The following is an 18,025-nucleotide window of genomic DNA, read 5'->3' as shown; positions in this document are numbered from 1 at the left end:
TACTGCATCTTACAATCCACATATACTGCCCATTTGGGATCCTTCTGTCGTTAGCCCCAGTGAGTTCCAGCCTGTGACTTACCTGAAAATTAAGGGAAACAGACAACTTAACATCATCCTAAAAATAGAGACAGTTAAAGAACAGCTACTCTTTCTCTCATGAAGAGAACCAGGTGGTGCTCTTTTCACAAATGTAATTATATCTCTTAATCCACATTGACGCTTTTTGGTTTCGAGAATCTAGTCTAAGGATATACTTAGATTCTAGTCTATGTATTATATATATATATATATATATATATATATATATATATATGTATGTATGTATATGTATGTATGTATATATATGTATGTATGTATATATATATGTATATATATATATATATATATATATATATATACATACATATATATACACATATATATATAATTACCTACCAGTTGTTGCCAGTAGGTAATTTTAGTTAGGACCTAGATTCCATAGGATGTGCATCTTTTGACTTGCCTGTAGCTTAGGCGCCATTTTACGAAGCTTCACAAAGTTTTCCCCAATAAGTGTCAAGTTGGGTGTAGTTGTACTTGGTAAGTTTCAGGGTGAACCTTCAGTGGGGGCCGAGAAAAGGGGGGGAGGTGTCAAAAAAGTGTGCTTCCGATGTTAATTGTTATCAGGACTTTAGACACAACTACAGCCCGAACTGCTGGATGAAATTACACCAAATTTGGCAGAAAGGTAGCTCCTGGTTCGGAAAGTGCCCTCTCTGTGATTTCGTGTAAATCCATTCAGTAGTTTTAGTTATTAAAATAAATCCAAATACGTATATATAGGGGCACAGATCCTTCACAAACCCTCCCGATCTCGTGCAGAGATCTTATTGGCTGCCAACACTTAAAGCAGGAAGTGTTGTCAGCCATCTTGGGACTCGACTTCAGCTGAGTCCCCCCAAAAATGTTAGAAATAAAGAAAATGGGGCGGAGTAGGAGTTCCTTGATGCCCTAGCCCTGGTCCTGGGGTCCCCTTGGGATCCCAGTAAGGCAAAAAAGCATTAAAAAAACAATTGTTACAAAATGATGAGTCTCTTGTGCTTTTTTACAGTATAGCCCCCAGGTGGGAGTAAGAAAAAAAGGAGGGGGGCACAATGGGCCCACCTCTTAAGGCTGTTTTGATCCCCGGGGACCACCACCTCTTTGGGGCTTTTTTAATATATTGAAGGCGAGCCAGGCGGTCCCTCCATCATGGGCTTATTTAAGCACCGGGAATCACGACCTCCCCATGGCTCTAGTATTTTTAATGGAGGGGGCCATGTGGACTCACTCCTGGGGCTGTTTGAAGCCCTGGGGACCACCACCTCCCCAGGGATAAATTGAAATATTTGCAGGAGGGGCCGCATAGACCACCACATTCCCAGGACCTAAAATATATTTGAAACTGGGAAAGGGCCACGCATCCCCACTCCCAAGCCTTTTATGGCCCTGGGGACCACCACCTCCCAGGGACTGGCTCAAGCAAACTAAAGCAGGCTTTCCTCCTAGATCCAATTATGGCCCCGGGGGACTGCCACCCCCCAGGACCAGCTCCTACTATGTCTTGAGGTGCCCACCCTCAGGAGATGGGAATTTGCTTTTGAAAGATCCCGCCAAGCAAAGGCAAACACTAACTCCGCTCCCAGCAAGCAGCAGCTGCTTGAATGCTCCTGTTTGCTGGGAGCAACATTTTCATCTGTTTCCCTGTTATAGTTATAGTTGCAGTTATAGCTCAGGTAAGTATAACTGCAGAATTTCACTGGTTTTGTATGAGTGAAGTCTGAGCCTAAGTATAACATCCCTGTAACCTTTGTTTTTTCAGTGAATATCCAGGTCGAGTTTACACAGTGACATGCTTTCTGCCTCATGGTTTAGAAATGAGCCCCCAAGCCGTTTTTTATGTTGTCACTACATTACTTTTTCTAATCTTACTGTCTTATCACTGTGTAAACTCGACCCGTGACCAAGACAGCAAAATGAGTTCAGTATTTTTTGGTTTATGATTATGCTGAATAAATTGACAAACTAAACACATGCCTAAGGGTTCCTTCTGCACTGGAATGTACTTCTCCACGACATTTAGAGAGAGACACTACGGGCGTCTCACCCCAACGTGCACTGGGGCTGGTGTTCCCAACTGTGATGTATATATATATATATAGAGAGAGAGAGACAGAGACAGAGACAGAGACAGAGAGAGAGAGATAAATGATTACAAAATATATCAATAGTTTTAACAATAGCTTTAAAATAAAATGTGCAAAAATAAAACTTAACAAGACATTTTGCAATTAATTAAATAATTTAAATAAAAATGAAAAGTAAGTAAAAAAATATTTTTTAAAATGTTATATACATTAAAAACAATATTAAAAATAACAGTAATCACAAATAGCACTAGCAAAAGTGGTGGACTGCAAAGGAGTCAGATTAAGTAACTAACACAAATAATAAGCAAATATAGGAAAACTGTTGGAGTTTGGAGAAGTTAAATTTACTATTACCAATCAAATGTAAGCAAAAGCATGAAAAATGTTGGACTCGGTGGGGGGGGGGGGGGGACGGAGGTGTTGATTTAATATTTCCACTCCAACGTCATGAAAACCAGGGAAGGTATTGGACTTTGGAGGTGTTAGATTTACTATTCCCACTATAAAATAAGCAAAAGCAGGGAAAGTGTTAGAATTTGGAGGGGTATACATTTACTATTCCCACTCTATGCAACAGTAGGGAAAATGTTGATCTTTGAAATGGTGATATTCACTATCACCACTCCAGTGTATTGAAAAGCAAGGAAAGTGTTGGACTTTGATGGGGTTGCTTTTACTTACCACTCTATCGTAACAAAAGAAGGGAAAGTGTTGGACTTTGGAGTGGTTAAATTTACCATTCCCACTTCAACATAAGCAAAAGCAGGGAAAGTGTTTGGACTCTGCAGGAGTTAGATTTACTACTCCCACTCCAGTCTAAACAGCTGTAGGGAAAGTGCAGGAGTTAGCAAGGGTTACGGATAGCATTCCACTAGTTTTCAAACAAACTTTCAAATACCTAACAACATAAAACTATCACAAAAATAAAATGCAAACTATATACTATACAAGTAGAATTAAATGTAACAAAATCAATTAATAATAGAAGAATAATGTAAGAAATCATCAAAAAAACTCTCTTCACTCCCTATTACCCAAAAACACAGCCCCCATAAAATTATACTAATTTATAAATAATATAATACCATTAACATACTAATTAAATAACATAAAAACAGTTGCAACAAAGAATACATATAACATATATTTGACAAATTGTATGATAAAATACACTAATTAAACACTTAACAATGAATTATAAACAACAAAAACTTTACATAAGATATAATCTATAAAATCAACATAGTTAAATAATTGATTATGTAATTGAAATAAATGTAATGAAAAAATATAATGGATATAACATTCCACTCAGTTCCCCTTTAAACTTAACACCTGCTACAAGAATATAAATTACTAATTAAATGTAAAAAAATGTAATTACACATTAAAAAATTTACAAACGATACTTTCTTTAAAACGATTACATCACTTATTAAATTTATTAAAACAATATTTAATACAACAATATTAAAATAGGCAATATTATATGCAATAATATTTTAAATATGATATTATATATAAATAAAACTGTATTCTTACCTATTTTGTCACTCAGTATTTTTGTAGTGGATATATTTTTGACACATTATTCCTGTCACTTGATATTTTTGAATTGATATTGTTCAGCAACTCTACTGATGAATAGCGCCCAACAAAAGACAGAGGCTGAATGAGTGCTATGATCGGACTGAAGGGTTTCAAACTGACCCTCAACAAGCCATCACCATTGAAAAATAAATAAATAACAACATACATTGAGCACACCCAATGATGAGTCGCAGAAAAAAAAAAAAGGGATTACGGTCTGCAGCAGAGCCCCCATATCTAATTATTTTCACGTTCTTTGGTTACACATTTGTACACCTATAATGAACAAATAAATATATCTAAAGTGAGGCGTAATATGTACAGAAGACAGTTGAAGGCAATATTAAGACTCCGTTCCCGGCTTGAAAGATATAAAGCAGTTGAGGTTATGTGGTATGCGATCAATAGGTTCATCTGAGTTTCATGTGCGACAGCTGGAAGCACGAAGACGACATGTTTGATAACCTCTCACACATCTAGGGTGGAAGGATGGTGTGGAGAAGTACTGGACACCATGGCAACAGAAAGGGAAACGTGCTCAAAGATGGATAACCAAAGAAAATGTGACAAGGCGAGGGGGTGTATGCAAAATACAACCTGGGAACAATAAGCGGGGCTCCGCGATGAGTAAGTATCTTTACTGGTGCTCGACAGTGCTCTCAAATTGCCTATTTAATTAGTCGGTTTTCTTGGCTTTTGTTATTTTCACAATAATGATCCATTATTTAGGCAAAGTTGATTAGACAGTAAATACACTGAACTGCTGATTGAAGGACGCGTTTTCTATTTCAGTCACTGTTGGAAGTATGTATATTAGTCTCTCTCTCGCTCGCTCCATTGTGTGCTGTGTTTTATTCTGTTTCTCTCCCCCTTCTCTATGTCTGCATCATCTCATTCTATCTTTCCCTCTCCACTCTTGTCTTCTCCCCTCTTCACCTGTCTCTTTCTCCTCTTCAACCTATTCTCGCTCTCCAGTACCTGCTTCATCCCCTCCTCCTCCATGTTTTTCTCTCCCTCTCTCTTTTCGTCACCTCATTATACCCCTCCATATCTGTCTTCATCCCCACTTCCCTTTCACTTTCTCTGCTTCATCCTGTTCTTTCTTTCAAGACTCCCCTTTATACCCTTCAATCACCCCTCTCTCTTGCCCTCATTCCATCTATTCGTCCTCTCATCTCTCTCCTCTCTTGTTTTCATTACCCTTTTTCTCTCCATTTCTTTCTCTCTTTTGCTTATAGGACCCTGACTCTCTCGCTCATCCATTCCACATCTCTCTCTCTCTCTTTCTCTTTCCCTTCCTTCTCTGTTCCTTTCTTTAGTAACGAGGGAGGACAACACACTGAATGAAAGGTGCCTTCAGTTTTCATATCAGTAACTCATACCGTAAAAACGTCACTATAGGACCACATTTGTGGTCGGCAAAAATTATAAAGGTAATTAGACCGTCTCTGATAAGACAGAAGAGTACATGAATGGTTTTTCGGGGATTTGTTAAGATAGGCAAAAACATTATTTTTACGCGTGTGTAAATGCCCCCCACAGCATTATATAATGTAAACCCGGGCCTTTTCATGTAGTTAGGCAAATTCAATGCTAAGAGAGAGAGAGAGACACAGACAGAGAGAGACTGACTTTTGATTTTGGGAGCAGCAGAAATCAAAGTTCCACTGAATTTGTATCACCCTCTTCCTCGTATTTTATTTTAATCCTGTGTAAATAATCTCGTGCTTTGGAGGAATTCTGTTACAGTTGAATATAGTTTGTGCGTTATTGTTTGAGTGTAGATAAGACGCATCAATTCCTTTATAAAACTTCCCAATGTGTAAGCATTGGGTCAGAGTTTCTGGGCTTAATGTTTCCTTATTGTGAAGCAATAATGTACATTTTCAAAGCACACCTACTGGAGTCAAGATAAATCAGTTGCTCACATTGCAAGACTAACTGTTGAAGATGTAATCAATCTGCAGTTGCCAGAAGTAAAGCAGTCTGGTCCGGAATTGGTTTACAAAATGTTGGGAAATTATGTTTTTCTTAGGAAGGTGACCTGGATCAGCAGAAGGAAAAGCGCACCATGCCTTGTTTCAGTGTGGCGGGCTTACTGCATACATGGACACTGCCACAGACTTATCAATTGATTGCTAAAAAAAAAAAAAAAGGAAAAGTTATGTTCACCTTTCACACATTTTCACTTTGGGAACAGAACAAATGAAGACATCTCTAAACAGGTGTTCAAGTGTTTCAGTTTTCTGAGACATATACACTAGTCTAGATATGTCACTTGTATACAAAATAGGGAATCTAAGAAGACAAAAGTGGCAAAGGATGTACAGATCATTCCAAGGTGCTTGCTGGTGTACTATGACAAAAGTTGAGTGCCAGATGTTCCTGCTATCATTCCCAGTGGTGATAGGATCTAAAACTTTCCCACACTTTAAGCCAAAGGGATCAGATGTCAAACCTACTGGCACAAGGCCTTCGTCAATGCACAGATATGAACTAAACAACTAGTTGGACTGCAAATCAGGCACAACCCTCTGAACAATACTGTGCATAAAGTGTTTACTAGTAATGATAAGTCCCACAAGATGAGTTCAGAGACACAGTGAAGCTCCAAACCCTCTTTTATAAATAAATAACATACTCAAAATATCACTTATAATACTAATCGAAGGGACATGTATTTTAAATAATTGATTATAGAATCCTAATCGAGTGCATAAAATATGAATTTTACCACACAAAGTACGAAAATGCATTCGACCATATCATGGTCAGCAAAAACAGCAGAAACATTTTTAACATGGTTATTGAATTTTTATCATCCAGGCTGTTCCTTAGTTGTATGCTAACCTTTAGCTAAAGCAGTAAACAACAAGCCTGAGCTTGAGTTCTGAGATTGATCACACAACATACCTGTTTTTTTTCATATGAAATAGCTAGTCAGCTATTCTCTGTCACTACTTGCTCGGGGCTGTAAAATAAACAGCGACAGGCTGAAGGCCACTTCTTCTCACTGTCCCCAATATTGCATCCGACTGAGGCTGGTTGGCGCTGTAAACTAGGGTTGCCTCTACCATGGTAGTCCTAGCACTACATTACTCTTTATGATTCAATACCTGAGTGTTTATAGTATCTGATTACCAGTTTTATCTAGCTTCTAAAAAAGTATGCAAAACGTGCAGACACTAAAGCATGAATAAGACGACAGTCTTGGCCACATGCATCATATCTTATCAATTATAGGTAACCAGCAATAGAAACAACAAAAATCCTAGACAGTTATGATTTTATTTTTTTAAAAAAACGTTTTTATTGCAGAATCACAGGATTATCATCGTACATACATAGTGGTCCTGCACCGTAAGCACCAGTGCCGTTTCTTTGCTAGGCCAGAAGGCTTTCATACACAGCTTATTAGCCCACATCCCAGAGGCCGGGCAGCGACAACATGTGGGCCAGTGTACCCAACCTAAGTCAACCTCTAGTGTCGTTTGTATCCTCATAGGATGTCTACATTCCGCTTTGGAGTTTTTTCGCCCCCCTTCCCCCCCACCCCGTCATACCCCTTCCCCAGTCCCTATTCCCCATCACCCTCCCTCCCCACCCAACAGTGCTCTCGTCTACGACTGGTCTCGGCCTAAGTAAGTGGTCTCGGGTACGTATCAGAAATATATAACTATCTACTGTGTGTGTGTGGCCGGAACTGTCCGGGGGCTATCCTCGCTGTCCGATGGTCCCTCTTCTTCCCCAACCGCACTGTTGCGCAGGGCCTGCACTAACACCTCCCACGCTGTGGCCGTCTCTAGCGCCTTATCATCCTCCCTACGGCTTGCTAGCTGGTATCTAATTGTACTTTCACTCGCCGCCCATTTCTGCAGCTCCTTAAGCCATCTCCTATGCGTAGGACCCACCTTCGACTTCCAAAGTTTCGTCACTTCCCTTTTTTGCTAAGAGGAGGCCCATGTCTATGAATCTACTCGTGGTCTTGTTCTTGGGCGTGTGTGGGAACCAGTGCAGAACGCAGATCGCTTTGCTATATTGCAACTCCCTGTCCGTTACCTCGGTCAGCGTCTCACCCACTTCCCTCCAATAGTCGCGCAGGTGAGGGCAGTCCCACAGCATATGGCCTAGCTCCGCTCCAATCGTGCTGCACCTAGGGCACGCCGCCTCCGCCGCTCCAAAATATTTCCTAAGTTTACCTGGTGTGAGGTAAGCTCTGTGGAGGATATAAAAGTGTATCAGTTGGAACCGTGCGTTCCTTGTACTCTTTCTGGCCCTTCTAACCAAGCCCGCCCACGTAGTGTCAGGTATCTCTGTTTGTAGATCCAATTCCCATTTTTCCTTCAGAGCTGTCATCGGCTGTAAGGTTTCGCTCATCATTCTGGAGTACAGACAGGTCACCGCTTTGCGGGTGCCAGCCGACATCATAGCGTATTGACAAGCCACAGATGTAGGAGGCTCGCGGAGCCCCTCACCCCAGTGCTCTTGCATCGCACCAGTCACTGCCGCATCCTAGACAGTTATGATGTAAACATTTCTACGCACGTCTTGAAAACTCTACACTTTCTATGAAAGGGATTAAGGAGGCTATGAATAGACACAATAGAAATATTAGATTCTGAAACAATCAAATAAATGGGAATGGGAACTGCCAGTGTGCATGAGTGTCGTAGAGTGCTGCTTGGTCACCCCCACCAAACACAAAGGACATGGTCTCTTTTCCTAATGTTAGATTATTTGAATAGATAAGAATGTTACTATCATTGTGTACTTCAACGAACTGAGAGCCACCCTGCTTATCATAACATTTTTACAAAAAATAGATCTGGATATTGTGAGCACCGGAATTGCACTAAAGGGCAAAGCAAGTTAATTTAAACAGGACAAAGAACAGGCCAAGAGTTCTACATTTTTTGCTTGGACTGAATGACTTCTATAACTGCACACTTTTAACTTAATATCACACATACTGAAAAAAACACAGGGACTCTTTGCTCAGTGTGTGGTAAACTCCAGTTCAACTTAACTACTCATGCACATGTTTGCGTTTAGTTTAGATGCCTAACAGGAGAAATACTCAAGTTGGGTGAAGTTTGGAGAAGAGCAATACTTTCTCATACTTCGGAAGAAGAGATTGGTCATTTGTCAACTCCGTTAGGAAGTTCAGAATGATAGCGTGACCAACTGCCACCTCCTCTCCATTGGGCCTTAATGGGAATCTTTGGCGAGGAAGAGTGCCATTTCACTGCATCCTGGTTTTCGCAGTTTTGGATTTAAAAATGAGGAAAAGCTCATTGGCAGGAATCAGAGTGAAAAGTAAGGCATATGACTGTATGAACTACACACAACTAACAGCAGACTGCTTGAACAGGGATATCATGTAAGAGTCAACACTGGTAACAACTGGTACACCTACCTGTCATATTGCTACTGCTTGTTAACTTGTTCCTACATTACGGCACCTCACACTATCCTCTGGTTCAGGGCAAACCGGGTATGTGCCAGGAGCAAAAGCAAAGGAAGCAGCAGGACTGTTAATTGAAAGGGTTTCTAGGTGTCTGTATCACAGTCTGCATTGGAACATATTGATATCACACTATGATCCACTGATCTGTGTTGCTATACAAAGACTTAAGAAACCATTGAGATTAATATATGCAGAAATCATAACATTTGAAGCAATTGTATTTTCATTTCAGTCTTATCACTTTTGGTGATGTCATAAGAGTCTAGGATCCTGTGTTATCACTTCGTGTGATCTGACTGGTAATGTCTTGTCATTTCACTTTTTTATGCCATTGGAGGGAAAGGGCGCACAAGGTCACCTCTGACACTCCTGCTATGTGACACCCCTCCTATGTGACACCCCTGCTACGTCGGTGAATCGATATTCGCCGTCTGCCAAAACTTGACGTGGGATTCTTAAGTGAATTGTTTATTTTTACTTTATTTTTTATTTCTACATCATTCTTCCATTGTAAGTCACTAAATTAAAACGTCCTCCAAAAGGTGGTCCTATTGTGTTACGGTACAGATCATGTCTTTTTCCCCCATCTACCCTTCTGGTTTTAATTGCTGTTTGCCTATTTACCTCTTCATTTAAATGAAGGGTTTTGGTTTTTTAACCTATGACAGCCAATACAATAAAGCATGCACTTTTTTTAAACTTACTGTTAAAACACGTTGGAAAGCTAACATGAATTAAAATCAGAGCCAAACTTGGTTATTTTGCCCTGCATCTATTGTGTATTGGAGAATTGCTTCTTAGTTCAAAAGTACAGCCTAAATGAAATCTAATCAAAACCTCGCACTTGGTTTTGCTTAATTGTTTGCTACGATGTGTTGTCAAATTTCCAGATCTAGTTTTCAGTGACTTTTTATTTTTATTTTAGGCGGCTACATTCCAACTACCTTTACTGTGACTGCCACTTGGCCTGGCTTTCAGACTGGTTACGTCAGAGGAAGACCATTGGCCAGTTCACGTTCTGCATGGCACCCATACACCTGAGGGGTTTCAACGTTGCTGATATTCAGAAGAAGGAGTTTGTCTGCACTGGTAAGTGGTGCATATTATTCATCCCTCTTGTCTTTGCAATTTCTGTAGTAAAAGAGCATTTATCTTTGCATGAAAGAGAATAATTACAGAGCCCTGTTCCGCCCTATTTCGTTCCTTGCCAACACATTTAATTTTAACATTGTTCAACAGTTAGGCATTTTAATGATATTTTAAGCACTCATTTGTCTAAAAAATGGGTTCAACATGAGTGATTCCTATTTTAATATGTTTTCAGATTGGGTAATAAAAAATTAAGTGTTGATGGTATTTCAATGACATTTTGGCAACTCAAAAAAATAGCCTAAGGCTTTTCATTTTGACTGGTAGTGAACCGTGAATTTTAGTAAATAAAAATCATTGTAAATGAGAGCATTATATACAGAACATACGATAAGTAGTTGTGAGTCACTTATTAGCAGTAGATGTGTTAGTAAGAGGTACATTGGGAGTGGAAGGTAAAGGAATAGAGACAGAGGGGCAGTGACTAAATTAAAGAGAACGATTTGTTAAACCAGTGCAATACATAGATGTCCAGGTCCTTGTGAAAATCCAAAATGAAGGAGATCTTATCAACAACCCACCAACTAGATTAATCTCACAACTGCACCTATGCCCAAAACACCAGGACTAAACAGGAACATTTGTGTTTTCTCTTCATCTATTTTCCCCTTCTTTGCACATCTCACAATGATCTCTTTTGGGATCGTTTAGGCAAAAGAATGTAATCACACTTGCCTGACAGCTGTCAGATCCTCCAGTCTGAACTTCGGCTGATAAATCTTGAAATTTCCGTATGCCGTTGTCTCAACGACATTTCTACGTTATTTCCTCCGTATTTGTAAGACGAGGATTATTGCGGCTACAGACCTTTGTAGTTTGTACTTCATGTGGTAGAATAAATGCAACTATTGTTGATTTTATCTCGTTAATGACTGGACTGTTCCTAGTCTTCCTTACTCCAAGCTGTTTATGACCTAATCTGTTCAGAAAAGGATGCCACTGCTCTCATGATATTTTACTTTCACGGTGTAGGATAACTTCACAAAGGTGGAGCCTTCTCCCATGACCTGCTTTGCTACTAAAAGGATCATCAGCCCTGGGAATGATCAATGGTTCAACAAAACACCATTGACTATTCTTGGTTATGTTATTCCATGTTATCTCTATAACACATGCACATAGCCAATACTACCCTTCTATTTTGAGGGAGAGGTGTGGCGCAGCAGCCAGGGCAGCTGACTCCGGGGCACGGTTCGATCCCCGGCGCCGGGGGCAGCTCAGCCCAGCACCATGTGACTCTGGGCAATAGCTCGCTTAATCTTCCAGATGACCCCCAGCTCCTTGAGACTCTTAGGGGTGATTAGTTCGAACTTTACAAAACCCGGCTTTTCTGCTAATACAAATTAGACAAACATTATTCTGCAGCTTAAAAACCACTCAGGAAACCACAAATAGGTTTAAAGCATGGTTTTGGAGGCACATGGACTGAAACTGAAGTATGAAGACCGAAATGATTGTATCACTGGTTCATGATGCCCTACTCTAGCCCATCAAGTAAAGAACCTATACATTATCCTAGCCAATATACTGGGGTAATGTCCACTAGTTAGAAAGCACCTGAATGCAGTTTCTCTTGGTCACCAGATGTTAGAAAAAGAGCCCTCTAAGGCTCCTGTTCCAAGTTTGGAAATACATTCCAATCCCTCCACAAACAGGAGTTTGCAGAGTGGATCAGACTTCTGAGTTCTGCAATGCTTACTGCACCTCTGCTCTTCTCCACCCGACACATTGTGGTAGATCAGATATGTAAAAACGGTATTAGAAAATGTACAACAAAACTCAAAATATGCATCGCTTGGTTTTATACACCAAATCTGCATGGCGTGCTGCCTTTTCCCCTCCAAACCTCAGGATAGGAGATATTTGCAGGTCCCAGTAAAAACCTCATCCTGGGCTAATGGGTGTTTACTGAGTGTGATTAATTACAACCTCTTCTGTGACCTACTGGGACTCAGTGCCTTTTCATGCATCCATCCCTCTGAAAAAAACAATTTTGTGTATATTGCGTGCCATAATGTAAGACATAATTAATCTTTTGCTTCTTATGTGTGTGGAAGAGTGAAAAAATGAACCATGTACTGTCTCTAGTGGTGTGGATGTGACCTTAAAGCGACCTTTATCACTTTAAAAGGAAAAAGTAGTCTGTGTAGTAAAAGTGTAAGATGGCTCTTTACTGTTTCCCCATCCCCTGGACTGTCTAAAGAATATATGACCTTTTGATTTAAATGACTTACTTTGGCTTTGCCGTTGTCTCTTCTACTGGCACTCACATTCTGAAAATTATTTAAGAAGGGGTTTCAAATCAAAATATCTAACCAATATTGGTATTGGTGATCTATTTTTAAGTGGGGTTGCTACTGTGCATCTAATAGAGGCACACATGAGTAAAACAGAACTGGTGAAAGTGTTGGGACCAAGAAAGGAAAAACAACCAGGCTGGTCATTAATGCTACTGCCAATCTGACTGTATGAGGATAAACTTCAGATTTCTCAGAATATATTGCCATACTAAATTCTGACAAGAACATCACTTATTCACTTGCTGAAGAAGGTTGACATAATAAGTTTCCCAGAGGGTCATGCTTTGTGCCCCTGTAATATGCAATGCTTTCGGGAATTGTATTAGTATGGCAGAGAGACACTGTTCATAGCGTTCCTAAGAAACTGGAGCAACACAATGTAAATATAAGTGCATAAATGTTTAAGTGTACAGCTGTGTATGCTCAAAACAAACCCATATTCATGATGTATAAGCGAAAGTCCGTTTTTATAATCGGATAATATTAATTTTGTTTGTTTATTTTTTTTCTATAGTGCTTCTTTGTATGTCATTATCTTATTTTGTACTTAGAGTTTTGAAAGATTGTGGAGTAATCCATAAGCAAATCACATTTCCCTTACTCTTGACAATTAAGGAGAAAGTCAGAAGTAGAACATAAATACACTTTGTGAATCAGCTCAATTTAGAATTGCAAAGTTCCTTCTATGCATATAAGTTTCTGTGGAAATAATTTAGGGAAGTTAATGAAAGTGTACGAAAGTAAAAGCCATTCCTCTAAAATTGCAGCATGCAAATTACCTATCATTTTACTGATGAATGAAGGGAAAATCGAGCTACTTGCCACGAAAATATAGCCTTATGTATGTATTTTGGTTTGCTTTCCTTTCATTGTACACAAACAAAAACACTCTAACGCATACGGCTCACTATTTGAATTGCTTATGAAAAGTTACCATAATTTGCTTTTAAAGAGATTATAGTTATTAGTAACCATATACGAGGACAATTAATTCTCTTATGCACTCGGAAATAGGAGCATTGCTGCGCTAGGACAATATTCTTCACGTAGGAAGAATCGTGCACCTCTTCTATCATTCTGATCCTAGCATATGGCAAGAAAAAAGGTGCTGGTGAAAGAACAAAATCCGGACTAAGGGCCTAATGTAGAGTTTGTGAAGGTCATTTTATCTATATAATTACTCTGGACACTCTGGCATGCTAACTATACCAGCATTCAGTCCCTACCAACTGCTTTTATACTAATGATCCTTCATTCCTAGTAGTCAACCTGACTATTAGATTATGTCAATACCAATGCTCTGGCACAGTTAGAGTCACTTGCTGGTAAGCCTACCTATGCATTTACTTATTTGGGAAGCATGGTGAATTTTGTGAGTAAAATAGATTCCACATCTGAATTTAAACTAATGAAGTGGATTGTGCAGAGAAATAGAACCTATTGCTCAAAAGTCTTTACATTGCAAAGTCAGTGAAAATTACTTTGCAAATGTGAAATCTGGATTTGCAGTGCACAGGTGTGCTTAGTGACCCGTAATGTCCACTAAGAACATAATGCAAGCACTATGTACCTTTGCGATGTGATGACTTTGAGCAACCTTTGCACCACTGAGGTAAAAGCGGACGGGAAGAAATACAAAAATTGTGCTGTAGCCACCTTTTTTGAGCATCTATCCATATATTTTGGTCCTAAATCTGACTGTCTGTGTCCCTACTGCTACAGAGCTCTTCCAGACAGTCTCTGTTATTTCACGGTGAATACAGGTTATATTTTTACCATTTTTTAAGCTGCCAGGGGAATAGGAATCAATTGGGTGCTAAAAGCAGCCAGAGGATATGTGTTCTTACCAGCACCTAGTGTGCTTGTGAGTGGTATAAGTTTCTGACAATCTCCTGAAGACTTTGGGGAAAATTGTGTGGCGGCAAATCATGGATGTGTCTACAAGAAAACTGTGTGTGTTCCCTCAGGGCTATTTGCCATACTGGATATTTGATGTGCCCTCTAGCATGGTGGCCATTTTGGAATGCTTATTGCGAAAGTAGAGTAAAAATAATTGTAATTGCAAGATGGCCGACAGTGCATGCAAATGCTTCCTCTTTCATGAAGGCCATCTTGAAAGTACTTTTTGTAATACTTTGAACAATAAACATTCCAATATGGCCACCCATCCATCTACAGAAGGTTCGTACCTGAAAGCGGACAACAAAAGTGCACTACAAAATTAGCCAGATGTCAATAAAACGTCAATGAAATATAAGCAGTGGTAAACATCATACACATTTTCAAGAGATGAAAAGAATCTGGCTAAATGCCAACCTATAACTGATGTGAGGCACTGGTTTGAAAGATCTCAAACCTAAGGGCATTTCTTCTCATCCCTTTCTCTTTCCTTGCCATCAGTTTTTATTCGAATACTCATTTACAATAGTTTGCAACCATTCATTTTTTTAGATGTATTTGTAAAAGAGTTTATTTAGAAAAATCTTTTCAAACAAATTGCCTTTTGGATGTGGTTTTCACTCAAAGCTGTTTTCTTATGATTGATGAATGTTCACTGAGAACCATTCAGACAAATAGTTACTTCGAAACGTCCATATCATTCCATCGTGGTACAGTGATGGTACCAATATAGTCATTTCCTTTTAAGTGGATAAGTCTCTTCAAATATGATATGCAGACAAAAATGTAAATTTGATTAAAATCTCTTAAAGCAAACTAAATCAACTTCATAATTGGTAAAAGTCTTAAAAGGGCCTAATGTGGAAAATAACATTTCAATGTATACACATTAAGGTGATTTGTCTGCTAGTGATTTTGTCTGGTAATGACTTCTACTGGCCTAATCTGATTCTCACCCAACTATATGCTCCTGACACCAGTGTCGCACTGCACATTTGCAGCTGATCTCAGCATATTTTGCAGACTGCAGCACATGATTCATGAACATGCAACTGCCTCTATTTATAGGGCCGTGGCCCATCTTCAATCTTTTTGTTGTCCTTCTGGCTTTCAAACATAACTCATGATATCACATAAACTGATCGTTATAATGTTAAATCATTTACTTTTTAAGCCAACAAATAATCTTTAAATTAAATTCTGACATATTGACATTCCTCTTGAGCACAGACATTTAGAAAGTTAACGTGTTGTTCTTTTATGGACGACTGCATAATTGTGAATTCCATCAGAAAGGCATTCAACTTGTTCAGACTGGTAAAAAACGCAATTCTGAGGTCTTTAAAATAAAGTGTAGTAGTTGAAGGTTACTGAGTATGTGATAGTCATGTGGGCCCAGTTCTTCTGAAACTTGTTACACAAGCCTCTATTTAATTCAATCGTATTCACATCACATACTCACTGTCTGTAATTGCCCCACTTAAAAAAACAAATATTTTATAAAAAAGACACAAGACAATCAATTTCCTCATTTATAATCAGGAATACATTTTTCTGGGAACTCTGAATAGCATCGTGACTGCCAAAGACATTCTTTAATAATGCAGCATCTTAACCATCCCTAAGAAGATAGGAAAACGGCCCCTAGAGTAAAATTGTAACGAGCATGCACTGAGCTAATAAATGTATGGGAGCTTGACGTTCGATACTAGCATTTGGGATCTTCGTCCCCCAAAAATAATGCATTTCTGGGCCATATTCTGTAAAATGGGGCTCTCCCCTCAATTGGGTGCATCTGGAGCAGACATGGGCCATACTCCATATTGCATGCAACATGTGATGTTCCTAATGTAGGGCAAACCCAAGCTTCGACTGGGACAGGGCATGCTTGGAAAGAAACACCAGTTATTTGAATCTAACAGTCCATCCCAAGGGAGTGATCCCCTGTAGACAGCTGCAGCGTGTTACTGCAGTCACCTGTAAGGAGATGTTTGGGGGTTTCTGGGATCCCTGTGTCACCCTCCTAAAGGGCACCCATAGGGGCACGCTGGCCGTCCACAATCAGTGTGCCTTCCAGCAGTCTGTTTGCTCTTGCAATCACATCTGTAATATAGTGTGGGAACATAGGCAAAGCCATTCCCTCATTTGCATGGGCCATGTACACAAACAAATGAGGGGGTGCCCTCCCTGGGATTAAGCAGGTGGAAAATGTGTGCCCACGTAATTCCTATACCAGAACTGACCCTACAAGCATCTACATCCCCTTCTATAATTCCAAAGTGCCCTGGTGGTGCAAACGCGTATAAATGCCTAAAACAGCCCCAGATGTTCCACCATAGATACCTGTTTTGTAGCAAACACAAGAATTTCATTCTTAAAAGCGGACACAAACGAGAGCTTTACTGAAAGACTCAAAGGCACACACAAGGCTATTACTTTACACCTAAAGCCTTCCCAAATAAGGAGAAATGTGCTCATATCTCAGTGAAATACACTTTAGCTCTTGTTGCACAATGATGACATAGTAGCTTGTTTACTGCAATAACATCAATACATCCGTTGCAAAGAATGTGCTTCGAGACAATGTGCTGGGATTTCTGAAGATGGCTTTTAGTTGAGAAATGGGCATTCTTCATTTCTCAGTGATCAATAACTTGACAGGAACCTGGGCGACGTGGAAGAGAGAACTCATAAGTTCAATTTAATAAAAAGCAATACTGCTGCCCTACTAAACTTTAAAATTGAGGTTGTGTTAGTGGTATGTTGTTTCGAAAAGAGTGTGCTGACGAAGATGTACCCTGGGGATGCTAACTGAAGACCATTCTAAAGTACATCTGCACTCGCCCTGACTCACCACACCGAAGCAGGTACAAAGCAGGGGGATCCCACTGTTTCCTTAATGCACCCACCACAGGACTGAAACATAAGCTTGTGTAAAGACAATCTGAATTTCTAAATCATGTCATTTTTGGGTGAAGCTATTTGAGCAGCTGTATGCATTGCACTAAGAGACTATAACCTTGAATCCTATCATTCGTGTTTAAAATGCCTACTGTTGGTGACGTCATGTAAGTAACAAAGAGGCTATTTACCTTTTTCCCGATGTATAGACCATATTGAGGGCAAATGATCTTACGATATTTACAATTTACCTGGTGAAGATCTCTGCTGTAATAGGCGGGGATATAGAAGAGTTCCATGTAGTGACTCATTATTACTAATCACCTTTACCCATTCAATTAAGTAATATAGAATGAGCACCATACACTTATCCTACAACCGGTGCTCACCCTCAGGTAGCTCGGCACCGAGCAGTCAGACTTATTCTCAGGGCTTGAGTGTAAAGTACAGGCACAACACCACCCCTCGCAACACTCTGCGTTCGCCACAAAAGACCACACCGTGTGTATAAAAACACTTGTAATTATATTACACACACACACACTGAA

The 18,025-nt window shown here is 39.6% G+C and overlaps 1 protein-coding gene across 2 annotated transcripts in view; it reads left to right on the top strand.

Moving 5' to 3' along the window:
• Positions 1–18,025, top strand: part of SLIT3 (slit guidance ligand 3) — a 1,010,870-nt gene that overhangs the window by 699,225 nt on the left and 293,620 nt on the right. For both annotated transcript variants that reach the window (XM_085617848.1, XM_085617849.1), the window contains one exon: positions 10,154–10,317. In XM_085617848.1, the coding sequence (XP_085473974.1) occupies positions 10,154–10,317 (164 nt within the window). The remainder of the gene's footprint in view (positions 1–10,153; positions 10,318–18,025) is intronic.

This window comes from Triturus cristatus, chromosome 7, assembly GCF_964204655.1.
Source record: "Triturus cristatus chromosome 7, aTriCri1.1, whole genome shotgun sequence".
NCBI classification, from domain to species: domain Eukaryota; kingdom Metazoa; phylum Chordata; class Amphibia; order Caudata; family Salamandridae; genus Triturus; species Triturus cristatus.
This window is presented reverse-complemented; position numbering and strand designations above follow the sequence as displayed.